Source organism: Bufo bufo, chromosome 3, assembly GCF_905171765.1.
Source record: "Bufo bufo chromosome 3, aBufBuf1.1, whole genome shotgun sequence".
NCBI classification, from domain to species: domain Eukaryota; kingdom Metazoa; phylum Chordata; class Amphibia; order Anura; family Bufonidae; genus Bufo; species Bufo bufo.
Genome location: NC_053391.1, coordinates 98879073 through 98899891, shown reverse-complemented (window position 1 = coordinate 98899891; position 20819 = coordinate 98879073). Strand labels below are relative to the sequence as shown.

The following is a 20819-nucleotide window of genomic DNA, read 5'->3' as shown; positions in this document are numbered from 1 at the left end:
TGTTGCATTGTCAATCCACAGCAAAAGAAAGTGGAGTGAATGGCACTCTGATTATACTGCTTTCAATTTGTGAACTTCGGTATATAAACTTGAATATACCAATTGTACTGGACACTATCAGTAGTAACGAACTTGACCATCAGGACATCCATCCCATAGGATCATACATGTGTTTTTACATTTTCAGCGATACCCATTTTAGAGAATTATAAGTCTATATAGCATATTGTTTAATAATAATTTTATAGGTATTCTTTTATAATTTTTGGTTGTATCAATTTGGTACTATATTTCATATAAATAAAATATATTATTGTATATCATACTCTCCTGTGTGACCTCAAGTGTAGGTGTGCCCTACTACACTTTCTATTCGTTTATATTTTAATAGTTTGTACTTTTCGGACGTGGCAATATGTGATATGTTTATTTATTGTTTATATATTTTATATGTAAGATTGGGAAAGGGAGTGATTTATACTTAATATTTTGGTGTTTTTTTTAAACTTTTTTATTTTTTTACTTTTTATTTAATAACTATTTCCCCCTTAGGGGCTAGAACCTGGGATCTTTTAATCCCTTGTCCTATTCACCCTGATAGAGCTCTATTAGGGTGAATAGGACTTCACACTCTCCCTGCAGCCCTGTGCATAGTACACACAGCAGCAGGGAGATTACCATGGCAGCCAGGGCTTCAGTAGCATCCTAGCGTCCTGGCTGACATGGTAACCGATCAGAGCCCCAGGATTACACTGCTGGGGCTCCGATCAGAAGGTACCACTGCCCCCAATAAAGAGGAGGGGAGGGAACCCTGTGGCCACTGCCACCAATGATTTTAATACTGGGGGGTGTGGGGGGCGCACTGCGCCACCAATGATAATTAACATCTAATACAAATACAGGAGGCGGTGCCCAGCCTATATGACAGGAAGCTGCGAACAATCAGCAGTTCACTGCCGCTGATCGCAGCTTCCTGTCATATAGGCTGGGCACCGCCTCCTGTATTTGTATTAGATGTTAATTATCATTGGTAGCGCAGTGCGCCCGCCTCTCCTCCTCCCGTCTCTCTTCATTTGCAGCGCGGCACAGGGGGAGGGAGAGAGTGACTCCTTCTCCTCTGTGCTGCTGAGGGAACATGGCTGTCAGCGCACTCATGTTCTGTGATAGCGCACTGGACGCATTATCGGCAAGGTTAGATGCCGATACCGATTACTTTGAAAATCATGAATATTGGCTGATAATATCGGTAACTCCGATAATCGGTGACCCCTACCATGCTCCAAAAGTGAGCTACAAACAAGTTCAAGGTAGTTAAAAAAAAAAAAAAAGATTTCTTTTTTTTTTAAAAGAAGGTGTAAGAGTAAAGTTCCATGTATACAGTTAGGCCCATTGCAGATGAGCGATACGGATTAGGTCTGGATGCGTTCAGTTAAAAATGCGTGATTTCGCAAGCAAGTTAATTCAGTTTTTAGCACGCGGGTGCTAGGAGACGATAGGGATGGAGACCCGATCATTATTATTTTCCCTTATAACATGGTTATAAGGGAAAATAATAGCATTCTGAATACAGAATGCATAGTAAAACATCGCTGGAGGGGTTAAATTTTTTTTTTAAATCATTTAACTCACCATGGTAAAAGATCATGCGACGTACCATGTGATGACCGGAGTGACGTCATCGCAGGTCCTTGAGCTATAATTAATGCTCACCACAGGTCCTATTCAGTAAAGGGGAGAGAAGCAGATGCCGGGCTACGCGAGCAAGTGGATTAAGGTGAGTTAAATGATTTTTATTTATTTTTTTAACCCCTCCAGCGATGTTTTACTATGCATTCTGTATTCAGAATGCTATTATTTTCCCTTATAACCATGTTATAAGGGAAAATAATACAATCTACAGAACACCGATCCCAAGCCCGAACTTCTGTGCAGAAGTTCGGGTTTGGGTACCAAACATGCGCGATTTTTCTCACGCGAGTGCAAAACACATTACAATGTTTTGCACTCGCGCGGAAAAATCGCGGGTGTTCCCGCAACGCACCCGCACATTTTCCCGCAACGCCCGTGTGAAAGAGGCCTTGGTCAGTGATTTCCATCAGTGATTGTGAGCCAAAAACCAGGATTGGAGCCTCCACAGAGATAAGGTGTAATGGAAAGATCTGCACCTGCTCTGTGTTTTTGACCTGCACCTGGTTTTGGCTCACAATCGCCGATGGAAGTCACTGATCAAACCACTGAAGTGTGAACTAGGCCTTAGGCCTCTTTCACACGGGCATTGCGGGAAAATCTGCGGGTGCGTTGCGGGAACACCCGCGATTTTTCCGCGCGAGTGCAAAACATTGTAATGCGTTTTGCACTCGCGTGAGAAAAATCACGCATGTTTGGTACCCAAACCCGAACTTCTTCACAGAAGTTCGGGCTTGGGTTAGGTGTTGTGTAGATGTTATTATTTTCCCTTATAACATGGTTATAAGGGAAAATAATAGCATTCTGAATACAGAATGCTTAGTAGGTGATCAATTGAGGGTTAAAAAAAAATAAAAAAATTAACTCACCTTCTCCTCTTGTTCGCGTAGTTCCCATTCTCTTCTTTACTTCTTTAATGATGAGCTGTGGGCTAAAGGACCTTTGGTGACGTCAGATCACATGCTCCAATCACATGGTACATCACACTGTGATTGGAGCATGTGATCTGACGTCACCACAGGTCCTAGCCGGTAGTTCATCATTAAAGAAGTAAAGAAGAGACCAGGAACTACGTGAACAAGAGGAGAAGGTGAGTTAATTTTTTTATTTTTTTTTAACCCTCAATTGATCACCTACTAAGCATTCTGTATTCAGAATGCTATTATTTTCCCTTATAACCATGTTATAAGGGAAAATAATACAGTGAATAGATTGTCACCTAACAACCATGCGTGAAAATCGCACCGCATCCGCACTTGCTTGCGGATGCTTGCGATTTTCACGCAACCCCATTAACTTCTATGGGGCCTGCGTTGCGTGAAAAACGCATAATATAGAGCATGCTGCGATTTTCAGGCAACGCACAAGTGATGCGTGAAAATCACCGCTCATGTGAACAGCCCCATAGAAATGAATGGGTCGGTATTCAGTGCGGGTGCAATGCGTTCGCATCACACATTGCACCCGCGCAGAATACTCACTCGTGTGAAAGGGGCCTTAGCAACCATCCGTGAAAAACGCAACGCATCGCATCCGCACTTGCTTGCAGATGCTATTTTCACGCAGCCCTATTCACTTCTATGGGGACAGCGTTGCGTGAAAAACGCAGAATATAGAACATGCTGCGATTTTCACGCAACGCACAAGTGATGCGTGAAAAACAACGCTCATGTACACAGCCCCATTGAAATTAATGGGTCCGGATTCAGTGCTGGTGCAATGCGTTCGCATCACACATTGCACCCGCGCAGAATACTCACTCGTGTGAAAGGGGCCTTAGGCTACGTTCACACATTGTGCATTTTGTGTGTCATTTCAGTGCGAAATTTGCATTGGGAATCCACACAAAAGCACAAGCCAACTGTGTACATGTTCTGGATTTAGTTCCATTTTGAAATTTAATTTGCGGATTGTGTGAGGATTTTTCCCACTGAACCCAATGGAGTTCGAAAATTTGCACCTCAATCCGCAAGACAGAATGGTCCTGCAGGTTTTAACCCGGATCTGGGGAAAAAAGGAAACTGTGCCACTGTGTGAAGGGAGCAGGAAGTTTCTTCATTTTGTGACTTGTGCATCACCCGGCAAGACAAGCAAGTCCCTACCACCATGTCACCTTACAAGAGGCAACACAAAATGGCACCCAGATATGATTAGCATGAGGCTTTTTTACAGCAAAATACACCAAATTGGAATGTTAAAGGGAGTCTTTCAACACTAACACCATGATCTGCATTATAGTCCCCATATTGGAATGCTACTTACCGTATAGCTGTCCGTCGCTTATTTTCGCTAAAAACCACTTTTATTCAATATGTTAATTAGCTCTGAAGGTGCCCAGGGGCAGTATTCAAGCGGCCGGTGCCCAGGCCCCTCGTCGCTTTTCATATGAAACCCCTCCTCTTTCACCCCTCTGGCCTGCCCTAGGTTCTTCAGAAATTCGCCGCGCCTGCGCACTTCATTCCCTATTATGGGCAGAGGCACAAGAGCGTTTAATGCGCATGTGCCGGAATGGGGAATGAAGTGCACAGGCGCGGCGAATCTTGTAACGGTGCTGGCACTGGAATAATGTAAAAAATTTAAATCATACATAATCTAGTACAGGACAACCGCTTTCTAACAAAGCTAGAACCAGCCAGTGGCGTTGCGAGGGGGGTGCGGTGGGTGCGGGCCGTACCGGGTGACACCAGTCTGATGGGGTGTCACCCGCCGGCTGCCGGAGTTCTCCTCACTCACTCACAAGCAGCCAGCAGGCCCAGTACTGGAGTCTGGAGCTAATGGATTGGGTGGTGAGTCACGTGACAGCAGTGACTCACTCACACAGCCAGCCAGCCCTGCCACTCATGGAGCATTAAAGTATAACTGTTGGAATATTTTTTTTCGGAGTATTGGATTGTGGGGATTAATATCTCCTTGGTGGCCCTATTCAAATTTTTCACTGTGTATTCAATTACCCCTTTAAAGAGGACCTTTCACCGATTCTTACCCTATGAACTAACTATACAGATATGTAGAGCGGCGCCCGGGGATCTCACTGCACTTACAATTATCCCCGGGCGCCGCTCCGTTCTCCCGTTATGCCCTCCGGTATCACCGCTCACTAAGTTATAGTAGGCGGAGATACCAGTCCCTAAGTTATGGTAGGCGGAGTCTGCCCTAGCGCTGGCCAATCGCAGCGCAGAGCTCACAGCCTGGGAGGTTATTTTCTCCCAGGCTGTGAGCTCTGCAATGCGATTGGCCAGCGCTAGGGCAGACTCCGCCTACCATAACTTAGGGAACGGAGATACCGGAGGGCATAGCAGGAGAACGGAGCGGCGCCCGGGGATAATAGTAAGTGCAGAGAGATCCCCGGGCGCCGCTCCACATGTCTGTATACTTAGTTCATAGGGTAAGAATCGGTGAAAGGTCCTCTTTAATTCCACAGTTTTGTTCCCTGTACTGCCTACTTTTACCTGTGCTTAAAATAGAGATGCTAGGCATGGTCCGTCTATCTGTTGAAGGACAGGAGCACGCAGCGTGCAGGCTCACATTACTGACAGCCAGGGACTGTAAGTAAATGATTAAAGCCAGGTCCTCCCCAGCAGCTGATAACAGTGCCTGGGCTGTGTGCACTTCTCCCTGTTCCTGCGCTTGGCAGACGCTCCCTCACTCAGCAGAGCTGGAGAATGCAGAGTTGGAGCAGCGCAGACCAGGGAAGGGAGATCTGCCATCTGCTCAGTGTATAAATGAAAGCAACATGTGGTAAGAGGACCCCTTTGTGCTGCAGGAGATTAACCCTTTAGGGGGGAGATCTCTGGTTACTGACACTTTTGGGGGGCTATTGTTACTGGCTAGTGAGGGCAGGCGGGATTAGCCTCAGGTTGAGGGCAGTGGCGGCCATCTTTACTGAATAGTGAAATTGCAGTTTTATGCAGACTGGTTGCTAAGGGCTGAATCTTATTAAATATGGGGTAAGTGAGTCTAATAGTAACCGATTCTGGAATATCATGTTATTAGTAACTACATATATGAAAATTGAAATTAGGGTCTAAGTGTGACAGTTATCCTTTAAAGTGCATTTCCTGGAAATGCCGCAAACTACATAATGGAGGGCAGTGTGGGGGAAAATTACTTAGTGGGGGGCAATTTACATAATGGAGGGCAGTGTGGGGGGCAAATTACTTAATGTGAGGCAGTGGGGGGGGGGGCATATTACTTAAAGGGGTTCTGCACTTTGTTTTAACTGATGATCTATCCCCTTGATAGATCATCAGCATCTGATCGGTGGGGGTCCGACACCCGGGACCCCCGCCGATCAGCTGTTTGAGAAGGCAGCGGCGCTATAGCAGCGTCGCGGCCTTCTCACTGTTTACCGCTGGCCCAGAGTTGTCACGACTAGTATCAACTAGCGTGGGCGGGGCTAAGCGCCATTCAAGTGAACAGAGCTTAGCCCCGCCCACGCTAGTTGATACTAGTCATGACGTCACTGGGCCAGCGGTAAACAGTGAGAAGGCCGCGGCGCTGCTAGAGGATAGATCATCAGTTAAAACAAAGTGCAGAACCCCTTTAATGTGGGGGGGCATATTACTTAATGTGGGGCAGTGTGGGGGTGGGGCATATTACTTAATGTGGGGCAGTGTAGGGGGCAGTATTACTAATTATGGCACTCTAGAAGGGAATTACTATTGGTGGGACTATGAGGAGCACTTATTTCTTCAGGATAGTATTTGGGGGTATTGGAGAGCACAGCGAGCCGCAGGATAACACTGTGGGGACTCTAGGTTGGGGGATGATGATAGAAAAGTGAGGACACTAAGATGTCTGTGTGTCACACTCTGCAGAGACGAGACGCGGCTGAAAGAAGTGTCTGGACCAAATGGAGAAGATGACAGAGAAAATCTACATCGGAGGAGACGTCACCTGGGAGCCACTGGATGTGATAGGTATGTGCTGCTGTATAGTATAGTGTATTTATCTATGTGTACCATGTATATGGTGTATTTATGTGTATGTGTATTGGATATATATGGTGTACGTGTGGTGACGCCGCGCGTCCGCCGTTGAGTAGGGAACCTGTTCTCAAAAATATGAATCTGATCCCCCCCCCCCCCCCGTTGTCGATCTGCCTGCTAGCACCCCCAACCCCCCTTCCCCCCCCCCCCCCCCCCCGTTGGCACTCTGTCTGCTTAGCCCCCCCACCACGTCAGCGGTCTGTTTACTATGCAGACCCCCCCCCCCGTTACTGCTTGGGTCGGTCGGCAGGCTCAATGAAGGACGTGAAGGGATGTCAGCGGCGCCGCGGCGGCAGGGTGGAGCTTGATGGACATTCCCTACATGACTTGTCCCAGGGGGGGGGTGACACCATTTTCTACCGCACCGGGTGACACCAGCCTTGGTAACGCCACTGGAACCAGCCCTGTATCTCACATGGGTCCAGAGATCTCCCCATTCATTGTTCCCATTGTTCTGCTAGATTTATTTCAAGCTGGCAGCTTAGGGGATGTGTCCTTTATGCTGCAGCTGGTGACAGTTGAAGGATGGGACTGAGCACATGCTTGCATCTCAGTGAGCAGGACAAAGAAATTAGAAAAAAAGAGCAAACAGCAGGTGGCGGTATACAGATAGATTTCATTGAATAACTTAGTAGCTACAATAAATATTTAATTTGATGCAATTACAAAAGTATTCAGATCCAGGTGCCGGTTTAAAAAGACTTTGAATATTTTTCATGGGACAATCCCTTTAACATAAAATCTACATTAAATCTGCAACATAATCCGCATATAAATCAGCACATCTGCGTCAATTCATGCAAAATTTCATTGCGGATTTCATCCACGCAAAATCCGTGGTGGGCGAACTTAGCACAATGATTCGTATACAAGTTCGGCATATGTGCCGAGAAATGCTCACGCTACAGATGTATTTAGGCCTGTTGGAAGTAAAACCAGGCTCGGAGCTGTAGTGTAAAGCACAGAGCACTGCTCCTTACCAGCCTGTTACTCTTACCTCCTCATCAGAATCTGCAAATGCTGAATGCTTGGGCACGCAGACATTTTTCTTCTGCTGCAGCTTCTTGGGAAGAATAAGTCCATATCTGTGGAATACAAGATCCAGATGTGAATATTTGGTAATAACTATATACTAGAACATAAATGCAGTCCGTTTCACAATCAGCGTCTCAAAATAATGTTTTCAAGACATTTTCTTGGAAAACCCAGAATGCTGAGTATGTACAAATCAGGCGATAGCAGCACAAAGGCAATGTAGTCGAGGAGAGGATACACCCGGGACTAAGATCCAAATGGATTCTCTACTTTTACACAGGTTCTTTATAATGACCGGTATCCCCAATTCTCAAAAAGCCTTCTGCAAACCTCCAAATATTCAGTCTCATTCTCAGAACTGAATGGTGTTCGCATTTTAGAACAAATCAGACTGACGATAAATTTGAAAATGACATAAACTGGAATGGTGGAAAATGGTGACATACAAAAGCCTCAAGACTATACCTACAAGTGGGAGCCCTGCCGGCCGCCTAAACATTGTCTTGTGCGCCATACTATTCCGTACAACATGTTCAAACTCCATCTGGTGAGCTCTGCTGGATGTAGAACGCTGGAAGCCAAAGGTAGACGTGACATGTACAGGTCTCCTGCTCCTTCAGTCATCTTAGAGGGGTTCTCCAGGTTACCCGGGGGTGAGTTTAATAAAACCAAGCTAAGAACGTGCGTATTGTTGGCAATTCTGGTCCCATCTCACTCATTCTTCTACCGATATTATGGATAGCTTCACATAGGACAGAATTAGGGCTCATGCACACGACCTCATCCGTTTTGCGGTCCACAAATCCCAGATTCGCAAAACACGGATCCCAGCCAAGTGCATACTGCTTTTTTTTCACACTCGTCTAGAGATGTCCTATTCTTGTCCGCAAAACGGACAAGAATAGGACATGTTCTATCTTTTTTGCAGGGCTGCGGAACGGATGTGCGGATGAGGACAGTACACAGAGTGCTGTGCGCATCTTTTGCAGGTTCATTAAAATGAATGGGTCTACCTCTGATCCACAAAAAATGCAGATCGGATGCATGAGCCCTTATTGTGGATTTTACCGGTGGATTTGGCAGTACCAAGTGGGTGAGATGGCATGAGGTACAGATTTAAAAATCAATTCAATGAAGCCAAAGTCAAATCTGCAATAAATCCATATAAAAATTTGCTCAAAATCGGAAAGTTTAACACTTTGAAATGTTGTAGTGGACTTGCTGTGGTTTTGCGACGCAGATTATTTTTCGGGCACATAGGGACTCAGCATGTCGTCTTACATCAGAGGCGGTAAGGGTGTGTTCACATGTCATGGATTTAGGCAAGGATTACACACCTGTATCCTCATCAAATCCGCTTAACCTTCCGCATTGCATCTTTATAACCTCATTCACACACTCTGGAAAAGATGGTCATCCGTGGAAACAATGATTATGTTCATTTTGAGACTAGTCCCAGTGAACAACAATACTGGTGCGGATCCGCGATCCGTCACTGGCATGTCTGCCTCCGAAATCCAAGCGCCAGCCTCAGATTTGTGCAAAGAATCCTCTTGCAAAATACACAAAGAAAATTCCATAGGAATAATGTGAACGAATGCAACTTGTGGTGCCCTCGAAACGTTCCCCCGTGGGGGATCTCCTAAGGCCTCATGCACACAACCGTTATTTGGGTCCGCATCCGACCCGCATTTTTTAAGGCAATTTGCGGACCACAAAACACAGCACGGTTGTGTGCATGTAAGGCTACTTTCACACTCGCGTTTGGTGCAGATCAGTCATGGATCTGTACAGACGGATAAGTTCGGATAATACAAACGTCTGCATCCGTTCAGAACGGATCCGTTTGTATTATTTTTAACATAGCCAAGACGGATCCTTCATGAACACCATTGAAAGTCAACGGAGGACGGATCCGTTTTCTATTGTGTCAGATTGCGTCATAGAAAACGGATCCGTCCCCATTGACTTACATTGTGTGTCAGTACGGATCTGTTTGGCTCAGTTTCGTCAGATGGACACCAAAACGCTGCGGACAGTAAAACATCAAGAATGGCGAGTAAAGTCAGGCTCACCCAGCAACAGTTGCAGTGTATTGTGCGGCAGTATTTAATCTGCAGCTATCTCTTATAAACTGCATGTTGTAGACCCGGCCTACAGATTGCTGGCTTATTTTTCCAGGCGCTGCCATATGTATTAACCTGCCTTACATCAATGTGACTAACATGAGATAACTTTTATAGACTGCTATATAGTTGGTTCTCACAATATACTGGTTTATGTGTAAGGTCTGAATGTGCTGACTATTGCTGCCCCCTGCAGGACGCTGTTAGTTAAAACATAAAAAAATGATCTAGGGAATTTCTATGTTTACAGCACCGGTATTTTTTTTTTCTTTTTAGGAAAACCGATACTGAAAGGCGCAGTACCCTTTACAGTTCCCTAAAAATGGATCCAGCTGTACACCATGGCCTTTTGGTATATATTTGACATGTTTATGGCTGGACAATAGAAGCCTAAGGCACATTACAGTAAACCTTTGATCTAGGCCAAAGTGTAGTGTGAACAAAGTCTTGAACAACTTTATACCCCTTTTAAATTTGGCCATTATTGCGTTGTACCTAAACACCAAAAATACACTCACCTGCTACCTGCCACTCCTTTCCAGCACCAAAAGGCACAATTTAAGCTCCTTCCTGGACGTGGATACATGAGCCGCTGCAGCCAATCACTGGCCTCAGAAGCGAGGTCATGTGCTGCTTAGCAGGGGCATAGCTATAGGGGAAGCAGGGGAAGCGGCTGCTTTGGGGCTCTGACCAGAAGGGGCCCATCCAGGAGGAGGAGGACTAAAAGATTTTGTCAGGGCCCCCTCAACAGTATTACACAATGAAATTATATACAGTGACAGTATAGACAGCGTAGAAAATGGATGGAACAGCTGCCGGGCCTGGTCTGAGAAAGCGATCTTTACTAGCCACAGGAATGGGGGCGGCATGAAAGGAAGGGGTTGCGAAAAAATTACTGAGGGAGGGGGGGCCCCATTCAAAAATTTGCTGTGGGGCCCAGTCATTTCTAGCTACGCCACTGCTGCTTAGGTACACATCACTACTAAGGAAAAGTGATTGGCCCCAATGGGACAAACAACCCCAACAGGAAGTTTAAAGTCGAGGGAACGGAAGGAGTGCAGGCCAAGATCTCAGTGCTGGAACGGAGTGGAGGGGATCGGGGGACTATTTTTTTTCTTTAGCTACAGAGCAGTACTGGGAAGACTTAAAGGGAACCTGTCACCTCTACTATGTAACCCTCACTGAGCGTTTCTAAATGTTCATTGTGCTACCCTAAACATATAAATTACACTTTTAATTTCATTTGCAGACGAATTCAATAAGTATTATGCATTTTTGTACTTCCCGCCTTTTATACAAATTAACATAAGAGTCATATCTTACTTGTGTGACCAGAGAAGAGTCATATTTTCAAGCTCTGACTCATCTCAGGTTAATTTGCATATGTATCAAATCGTTATTTTTGCACAATAAAAGCACACAGAGCTATGGGGACTGGGTATTGCGGATGTGCTAGCGGCCATCTAGCAACCCATGTCCTCAGCTCTATACCCAAAATCCCGGTGACAGGTTCCCTTTAACACCTTCAGCCTTATTTCACCTTAAGGACTTGGCCATTTTTTGCAAATCTGACCAGTGTCACTTTATGTGGTGATAACTTTAAAACGCTTTGACTTATCCAGGCCATTCTGAGATTGTTTTTTCGTCACATATTGTACTTCATGACACTGGTAAAATAGAGTCAAAAAAATTCATTTTTATTTATAAATAAATACCAAATTTACAAAAATGTTGTAAAAATTTGCAAATTTCTAACTTTCAATTTCTCTACTTCTACAATACATAGTAATAACTCCAAAAATAGTTATTAATTTACATACCCCATATGTCTACTTCATGTTTGGATCATTTTGGTAATGACATTTTATTTTTTAGGGATATTACAAGGCTTAGAATTTAGAAGCAAATCTTGAAATCTTTCAGAAATTTTCAAAAACCCAAGTCACTTTGCGAGGCTTACATAATAGAAACCACCCACAAATGACCCCATTCTATAAAGTACACCCCTCAAGGTATTCAAAACTGATTTTACAAACTTTGTTAACCCTTTAGGTGTTCCACAAGAATTAATGGAAAATAGAGATACAATTTCAAAATTTCACTTTTTTGGCAAACTTTAAATTTTAATCCATTTTTCCCAGTAACAAAGCAAGGGTTAACAGCCAAACCAAACTCAATATTTATGGCCCCGATTCTGTAGTTTACAGAAACACCCCATATGTGGTCGTAAACCGCTGTACGGGCACACGGCAGGGCGCAGAAGGAAAGTAATGCCATACGGTTTTTGGAAGGCAGATTTTGCTGGACTGTTTTTTTTTACACCATGTCCCATTTGAAGCCCCCCTGATGCACCTCTAGAGTAGAAACTCCAAGGGACTTCCAGTTCCGGCGCTGGGATGCAGGCGGCAGCGTGGGGGAGCTCCAGTGACCTTCCACTAATTAATAACCTCCGCTCGCAATATACCTGCCATAGGGGACTGTGACCAGCGCGCTTAGGTCCCCGAATATCTGGGGTCCATTGGTATATGGACCGGTACCTACTTCTGAGCGGCAAAAGGAGGATCTCCAAAGGGAAGGGAAGAGACGCGGGCGGCATGCTCAGTAAAATGGCGGACGCACGCCCTTCTTCACTGGCGCCAGTGCTGCAGGAGTGCGGGGAGACAGGAGTACCAGCTAGTCAGCAGAGCCCCTCACCAGATATAGACTATAAACTACTGGAAATAGAGGTGGCCAAGCACTTAGCCCCTGACATAAGGGACACGCTCACTACAACACTGTCTGCCTCGTTACAGCAGTTACATGAGGCAGTCTCACAGCATGACATGCGATTAGAGGAGCTGGAGCAGAAGTTATCACAAGCTGAGAATGAAACTGCTGCATTTGCGCACAAAATAAACGATCTGTCCAAACAGAATGCTATCCTGTATGACCGGGTGGAAGACCTGGAGAACCCGTCTAGACGTAGTAATTTACGTTTGCTGGGATTACCTGAAACGTTCAAGCCGCAGGCCTTAATGGACATATACGAGCAGGAACTACCGAAGGCCCTCGGACTGGAAGGGCGCTATAAAGTGGAAAGGGCGCACAGGATAGGCCCCGTGATGGAGATACAATAGCGGCAGATGGGAATACCAAGAAGCCGGGATTCTAAACCCTGTCAGGTTATTATGAAGTATCTTGACTATTGCGACAAGGAAGCCCTACTTAGAGCTTACAGGGCAAAGAAAGGCCCACTGAAGCTTCTGGGACATACCGTCTTAATTTTTGGAGATTATTCCGCAGCGGTAGCACGGAAGAGGAGAGAATTCAGTCAAGTATGCACTCTCCTACACCAAAGGAGATTCAAGTTCCAATTGCTATACCCAGCAAAGCTGAGGGTGACGCACCCCAATGGAACGGGCATGATTTACCATGACCCGACGGCAGCGGAGGAGTGGCTCAGGTCCTCACAGAATCTAGTTGAGCCGACGGGAGAAGATCAAAGGCGCAGCAGAGGATCGTACCGGGCGGAGAGTCCGAGTGACCCAGAGCGGAGAAGACAGACAGTGCGGGAGCAACCAGAACCCAGGGCAGGGAGACGAGGATCGTCAAGCCGGGTGGAGGAGTCATATCCTAGGAGATGACTTATATACCCTGTTCCGATGAATGGGGATGTTTGATATCCTTTAACAATTATATAGGATATGGGTACTAGTTATCATTTGTTGTACCACACTTTATGTTCGCGTGGGATCCAGCTGAGACCACAATGTTCTGATACTTGCAGTAACCAATGTAATAATATACTTATGGTAATAAGTATAGGCAATAGAGTGGGTAGTCGTGAGTAGGGATCGACCGATATTGATTTTTTAGGGCAGATACCGATAATTTGTGAACTTTCAGGCCGATAGCCGATAATTTATACCGATATTCTGGGAATTTTCATTTTTGAGAAAGAAAAAAAAATTCCTACACAAATCTGCTGAAAATTAATATGTTTATTGTTAATGTGTATTTTTTTGTTTATTGTCAATTTGTATTTTTTTTTATAAATCTTTTTCATTTATACTTCATATTTTTGTGGGTTTTTTTTACTAACTTTTAGCCCCCTTAGGGACTAGAACCCTTGTCCTATTCCCCCTGATAGATCTCTATCAGGGTGAATAGGAGCTCACACTGTCCCTGCTGCTTTGTGCACACAGCAGCATGGAGCTGAACATGGCAGCCAGGGCTTCAATAGCGTCCTGGCTGCCATGGTAACCGATCGGAGCCCCAGGCTTACACAGCTGGGGCTCCGATCGGAGGAGCAGGGGAGAGGGGATCCTGTGGCCACTGCCACCAATGAGTAATACTGGGTGTGGGGGGGGGGGGGCGCACTGCGCCACCAATGTTTTTACTATTGCCCGGGATTGGGGTGGGGGGCGCACTGCACCACCAATGAAGATAAGTCTCTCATTCATATACAGGAGGCGGGAGCTGGCTGCAGAATCACATTGCCGGCTCCCGACCTCTATGAGCGGTAGCTGCGATCCGCGGCACCTGAGGAGTTAACTACCGCGGATCGCAGCTATCGCTCATAGAGGCCGGGAGCCGGCTATGTGATTCTGCAGCCAGCTCCCGCCTCCTGTATATGAATGAAAGGCTTATCTTCATTGGTGGCGCAGCGGCCACAGCCCCTCCCCTCCTCTTGTCTTCTCTTCTGTCATTGGCGGCAGCAGCACAGGGGGAGGAGACGCTGCTTCCTTCTCCCCTGTGCTGCGGAGGGAACACAGAACGCGCTGAGAGCAGCGCGTTCTGTGTTCCCAATACGTTATCGGTATATCGGCAAAATAGATGCCGATACCGATAACTGTCAAAATCCTCAATATCGGCCGATAATATCGGCCAAACCGATAATCGGTCGATCCCTAGTCGTGAGTGAAAGTTGCACTTACCTAGATGGAGATCTCTTGAGTAGAGCAAACAGGGAAAATTACCTGGATATCAAAGTGGGAGGGAGCTGAAACCCAGAAAAAAGGAAGTCACTACAGAAGTAAGAGTAGTGAGGAATAGGAAAGAGGGGAGGAAAACTGAGATACTGGTGAGAGAAGGAGGAGTACACGAAACTGATTGTTGTTAACATTTGTTTGATTTGTTTACGAGGGATCTCTCTGAGGGCTTTGGGTGAGTGACGTGGACCCCGGGTTAGTTAGGCCATAATATACTCAGCTGACAGATATGAAGGTGATAACCTGGAATATCAAAGGCCTGAAGTCACCCCACAAACGATGGATGATTCTCCGGCACCTTAAAAAACTCAAACCTGATGTTGTTCTATTACAGGAGACCCATCTTGAGGCAAATGATTTTGATAGAATGAAAAAATTATGGGTGGGTAGAGTTGTTGGGTCCCCGTCACTCAACCGGAAAGCGGGGGTGATTACGCTTATAAATAAGCAACTGAACTGCCAGGTTCCACAACAGACCAATGATTCACTGGGAAGATGGGTGCACACCCTTATACAGGTGCAAAATACTCAATATAGCATATACAATGTTTACTGTCCCAATGTGGGGAACGCTTCTTTCCTAAAAGATCTAGAGGGGAGACTGCTAGGAGATGCATGCACAAATAAGATCATAGGAGGAGACTTCAATGCAGTTCTCCATGGATTGGAAGACCGGAAGAAAGCAGAGGGAAGGTTGTGGGGAGAGAGCTCCCAAGATAAAGCCTTACAACGGTTACTAGTAGGTGGGGGACTGGTGGATGTGTGGCGTCAATTTCACCCAGATGACAGAAGCTACACATTCTACTCTCACTCCCAAAATTCCTGGTCCGGCATTGATTACCTGCTAGTGGCTCACAATCTAGCACATAGGGTGGAATCTTCAGACATAGGAGATATAGTGATCTCAGATCACGCACCGGTGACGTTGGTAGTAAGGGACACCTTTCCTAGGGGGCCAGATTACATATGGCGATTCCCCTCACATCTTTGTGCCAGAGAGGAGTTTGTGGAAAAGCTGACTATTTGGTGGGAGGAGTATAAATATGATAATGCGGCTCACCTTGAAATACCAAGTCTGTCATGGAACGCATCCAAAGTAGTTTTGAGAGGTAAAATCATGGGGTACGTGGCAGGACTTAAAAAGAAGGCTCAATTACAGCTAGACTTGGCAAGCCAAAAGGTCAGGACGGCTTACCTTGATTTTAAGATAAAACCCACAGATGATAATAGAAAAAAATGGATAGAGGAGCGTCAGGTCTTCGAAAAATGTGTCAAGGAAAAGGAATTACTGCGTAGCTCTGAGTTTGAGGCTAGACTATTCAAATATGGCAATAAGTCAGGGAAGCTCTTGGCCAATCTGGCAAAGGGAATACGACAACCACAATTTATAAATAGCTTGAGGAACACTGCAGGGAAAATTGTACACGACCCGGCAAGGATTAATGCCATTGTGGGAGAATATTACGAACACCTATATAAGGATGGGGAGAGGGCGGACCTAAGCGACACCCTTCTCGATAGGTTACGTTTGCCTAAGATGACTGAGGAACAGCGACACATCCTGAACTCAGATATATCTCCAGCAGAGTTGCAGGGAGTGATAAAAAGGTTGGGCAACTCGAAAGCACCGGGACCTGACGGATATACTTGGGAATACTATAAAGCCTTATGCAACCAAGTTCTACCAGTTTTGGTGGAGTTATATAATGGCATATTCAGGGGTGGATCGACCCTGGACAAAAACAACCTCTCATATCAAATTACTACCCAAACCTGGGAAAGATCCCTTATCACCGGGGTCTTACAGACCCATTTCGTTGATAAATGTGGACGCAAAGATTTTATCCAAAATTATAGCAGATCGACTGGCAAAAACATTACCATTAATGATAGGACAGGAACAGGTGGGATTTGTCCAGGGGAGATCTGCAGTGACAAATGTTAGAACAGTACTTACGGTTCTAGACAGAGTACAGTATGACCCAGTGGGGGGGGGGGGGGGGTTGGAGTCACCAGCCATGCTCACGCTAGATGCCGAAAAAGCGTTTGATAATGTCAGGTGGGCATGGCTGGAGGCGGTTCTCGATAAAATGGGAATCACTGGCGCCTTTAGGGTGGTTCTGTCGCAGATGTATCATAGGCCACAGGCAAGGGTCTTTACGCAGGGATATTTGTCCAAACCATTTGATCTGCAAAAGGGGACACGTCAGGGGTGCCCACTATCCCCATTGTTATTTAACCTAGCCCTTGAACCCCTAGCTAGAGAACTCTGCGAATCTGACTTATTCGAGGGGATTAGAGTAGGAAAGACAAAGGTAAAGGCGGCGCTATTTGCTGACGATATTATTCTATTCTTGTCAAAACCACATGAGCAGGTCGGCAATATTTTCGAGGCCTTGAAGAGCTTTGAGAAATATTCAGGGTATAAAGTGAATGCCTCAAAATGCGAACTTTTACCGCTTGGTCAGAGGACACATCAAGATTCAGCCGGTAGTAAGGGTTTTGATGTTTCTTTAATTAAATCCCAAATCAAATATCTAGGTATAAAAATTGGAAGGACACCGCACTCTATTTATCAGTTAAACTACCCACCTTTAATCCATAAAATTAAAGAGGACCTCGCTAGATGGCAAAAACTACCGTTGTCATTGATGGGCAGATGCCATTTAATTAAAATGATGGCAATGGCAAAACTGCTATACCCGCTTCAGACTATACCAATACTCCTGCGCCATGTAGATGTGGGGGGCCTAGAGAAGAGTTTTGCAAGCTTCATTTGGAATGGCAGGAAATCAAGAGTCTCCTTGCGGAAATTAAAATTGAGGAGGAAAAATGGAGGGCTAAACGTACCGGATATCAGGGGTTACAATCTAGCTTGTCTAAGTAGACATTTGATGGATTGGTTCAATGAGACATCCCATTACTCTAATTTCCGGCTAGAAAAACAACTGGCGGCACCCTGGGACTTGAGAGCTCTAGTGCATACCAAACTTTCTAAACTACCTCGCATGGCTAGGTGCTCGCTGATTTTGAGGGACTCCATTATAACGTGGAAAAATATTAGAAAGCTATATAAACTATCATATCAGATCTCGAAACATCTCCCTATTCAAAATAACCCAACCTTTATACCAGGGCAATAAAGACGGAGCAGGAGAACGGAAAGCCAGAACGGTGATGTGAACGAAGCCTAATTCGTACCTCTCACTCCCGTCTTCAAGACTTTTCTCTAGCTGCACCCACTCTCTGGAAGACTCTGCCCCGGAATACTAGGTCAATTCACAACTTCTCCACCTTCAAACGTGCCTTAAAAACACATCTTTTCAGGCAGGCTTATCAAGCTACCTAAAATGACTTTTCCCTGACTAAAGCTTTCCCCCACCAACTCCTCTATTAGTCCCAAACCCGAAGCAGATCGGCCGGCACCACTCCTGTCAGTTCAATAATGGCTCAAATCCTACTCATCACAATCAACTACCTTATGTGTCACCCCCAATTCCTCATAGATTGTAAGCTCTTGCGAGCAAGTCCTTGACTCCTAGTGTTTCAGTTGCATATTAGCCAGTTACTTTTGTTTTGTACATGAACCCTATGAATTTTTAAAACGCTGCGGAATATGGTGGCGCTATATAAATACATTTTATTATTGTAAGTCAGGGGCTGAGCTGCTCCTAGGCCACGTGCCTGATGAACGTGACGTCACTGGCCTAGGAAAAGCTGGAGAAGGCTGCGGCGCTCACAGGAGCGCCGGTGCCTTCTCAAATAGCTGATCAGTGGGGGTCCTGGATGTCAGACCCCCACCGATCAGATACTGATGACCTATCCTGAGCATAGGTCATACTATAACAATATCAGAAAATCCCTTTAACCCTTTGTCACAGAGCAGCTGAATATTTTTATTAAAAAATGATCCAAAATGTGTAAAATGCAAGCATAAAAAATTGCCCTCGAAGGCATACATAGCCTTTAAACTTGGACAGCCATTTAAGTATGAAGCAATTACATCAATTTTGTTTACCATGACTAAATGTAAATTAATGATGTTCATTATTTTACCACTTTAACGTATACTAAAGCAATTAGAGCGGTGTAGCCTCAAGAGGGACCGTAATCTCTATTATGGGCAGATGCATGCTGTTTATGCCATGCTGCAAATTACGCTATCAATCTACTCATATATATATATATATATATATATATATATATATATATATATATATATAGACGTTAGAAGTCCATTAACGCAAATATGTATCCATCAGCGGTGTGAAACTACAACTCTCAGCATGCTCTGTCAGCTGTCGCTTCTGCTCCTATACACAGTCCTGATTTCCAAGACCTGCAACGTGTGACAATAACGCAGTCCACACGTATTACATGTATACAGGACTGCTCACACACTACTGGTTCCTGCGAACTAGCGCTTATAGCAACAAGTCTGCCCTGCTACTTACTGCTTCCCGGGAGCCGCCATCTTGCCTGCGCAGTGAACGACTGCAGAGTTAAGAGCTGCGCATTCGTCACGAGGTTTCGTTTCGGTAACACGAGGGTGACGTGGTCCAGGCGTCCAAATGTTTCACATCACGGCGCAAACTGTCAGGTATGTGCATAAAGTCTGTATCATCCAGTAATATAAAAGTAAACGAGATGCAGCGTTACGAATCTGCGGATAGGAACGGCAAGACACCGGATGTGGCTAAAGTGCCTCTGGGAATTGTAGTTTCCTTGGCTCTGAGGCACAAGAGCTGGAGAATCATTTGCAAGCTGATAGGGTAGCGTGAACATAGCGGCTACAATGGAGTTGGTGACGTCATCTAATGGGCGGGCCTCCAGATTACAGGAGAAACTTCAGAGCAGGCTGGTGGAGAAAGAAGCAAATTGTTAACGGAGGAAAGCCATGTCATTTATTTACGAGGGACTATGCTGGAGTGGCTAAGAGCAATGTTTTTGGTTTTTTTACATAGAACTTGTATGTTGGATGGGCTGGAGGTAGGGAAGTGATGTTTTTACAAGGGACTGTATGTTAGAGAGGGCTGAATGCAGGGAGATGATGTTATTTACATAGGACTGTATGTTGGAGGGACTGGAGGAAGGGCAGTGATGTTATTTACATAGGACTGTATGTTGGAGGGACTGGAGGAAGGGCAGTGATGTTATTTACATGGGACTGTATGTTGGAGACGGCTGAATGCAGGGGGGGTGATGTTATTTACATGGGGCTGTATGTTAGAGAGGGCTGAATGCAGGGAGATGATGTTATTTACATGGGACTGTATGTTGGAGACGGCTGAATGCAGGGGGAGGGGTGATGTTATTTACATGGGGTTGTATTTTGGAGAGGCTGAAGGCAGGGGAGCAATGTGTTATTTTTATATGGGACTGTATGTTGGAGTGGCTGAAGGGAGTCGAAAGATTTTATTTACATGGGGCTGTATTTCGGATGCGAGTGATGTTATTCACATGGGGTTGGAGGAGCTGAAGGGAGGGGAGTGATGTTATTTACATGGGACTGTATGTTGGACGGTAGAGATGTTCTGCACAATGGGACAGTTATTTACATGACACTTTATTTTTTAGGGAAGAGGTGTTATTTACATGGGACTGTATGTTGGAGGGGGCTGGGAGAGAGATAGTGTTATTTACATGGGACTGTATGTTGGAGGGTAGCGATGTTTTGCAGAATGGGACTGTATGTCAGTGGTGACCCATATAACGGAGTAGCTTTGGATCGGTATAAAGCTATATTCATAGGGTTGCTGATGATTGTGTTTTATTTTTTCTATTAATCTCTAGTAATTGAGTCCTTTCCTCCCGCAGCGTTGTTACTGTGCCCTGTCTGCCCGAGAACTTGGAGAAGTGGTCGGTGAACCTGATGAGTGCCTGACGTGTATTCACTGAGCAGCAGCCCACACGTTTCCGCCCGCTCCTTATTGTTTAATGCCAGCATCGCCCCTCTTGTCGCAATAATATATTTTTTTATGTCACTAATTTACGAAGTTGCTTAAATTTACAGA

At 45.3% G+C, this 20819-nt stretch overlaps 1 protein-coding gene across 1 annotated transcript in view; it reads right to left on the bottom strand.

The window, feature by feature from the left end:
• The window catches only part of NSRP1 (nuclear speckle splicing regulatory protein 1), a 65107-nt gene extending 45713 nt beyond the window's left edge, over positions 1–19394 (bottom strand). Inside the window, exons 1-2 of the mRNA XM_040422112.1 lie at positions 19260–19394; positions 7672–7759 (exon numbers count right to left, since the gene is read on the bottom strand). Of these exons, the coding sequence (XP_040278046.1) occupies positions 7672–7759; positions 19260–19279 (108 nt within the window). The 5' untranslated portion in view covers positions 19280–19394. The remainder of the gene's footprint in view (positions 1–7671; positions 7760–19259) is intronic.
• Between the last annotated feature and the right edge of the window lie 1425 nt (positions 19395–20819).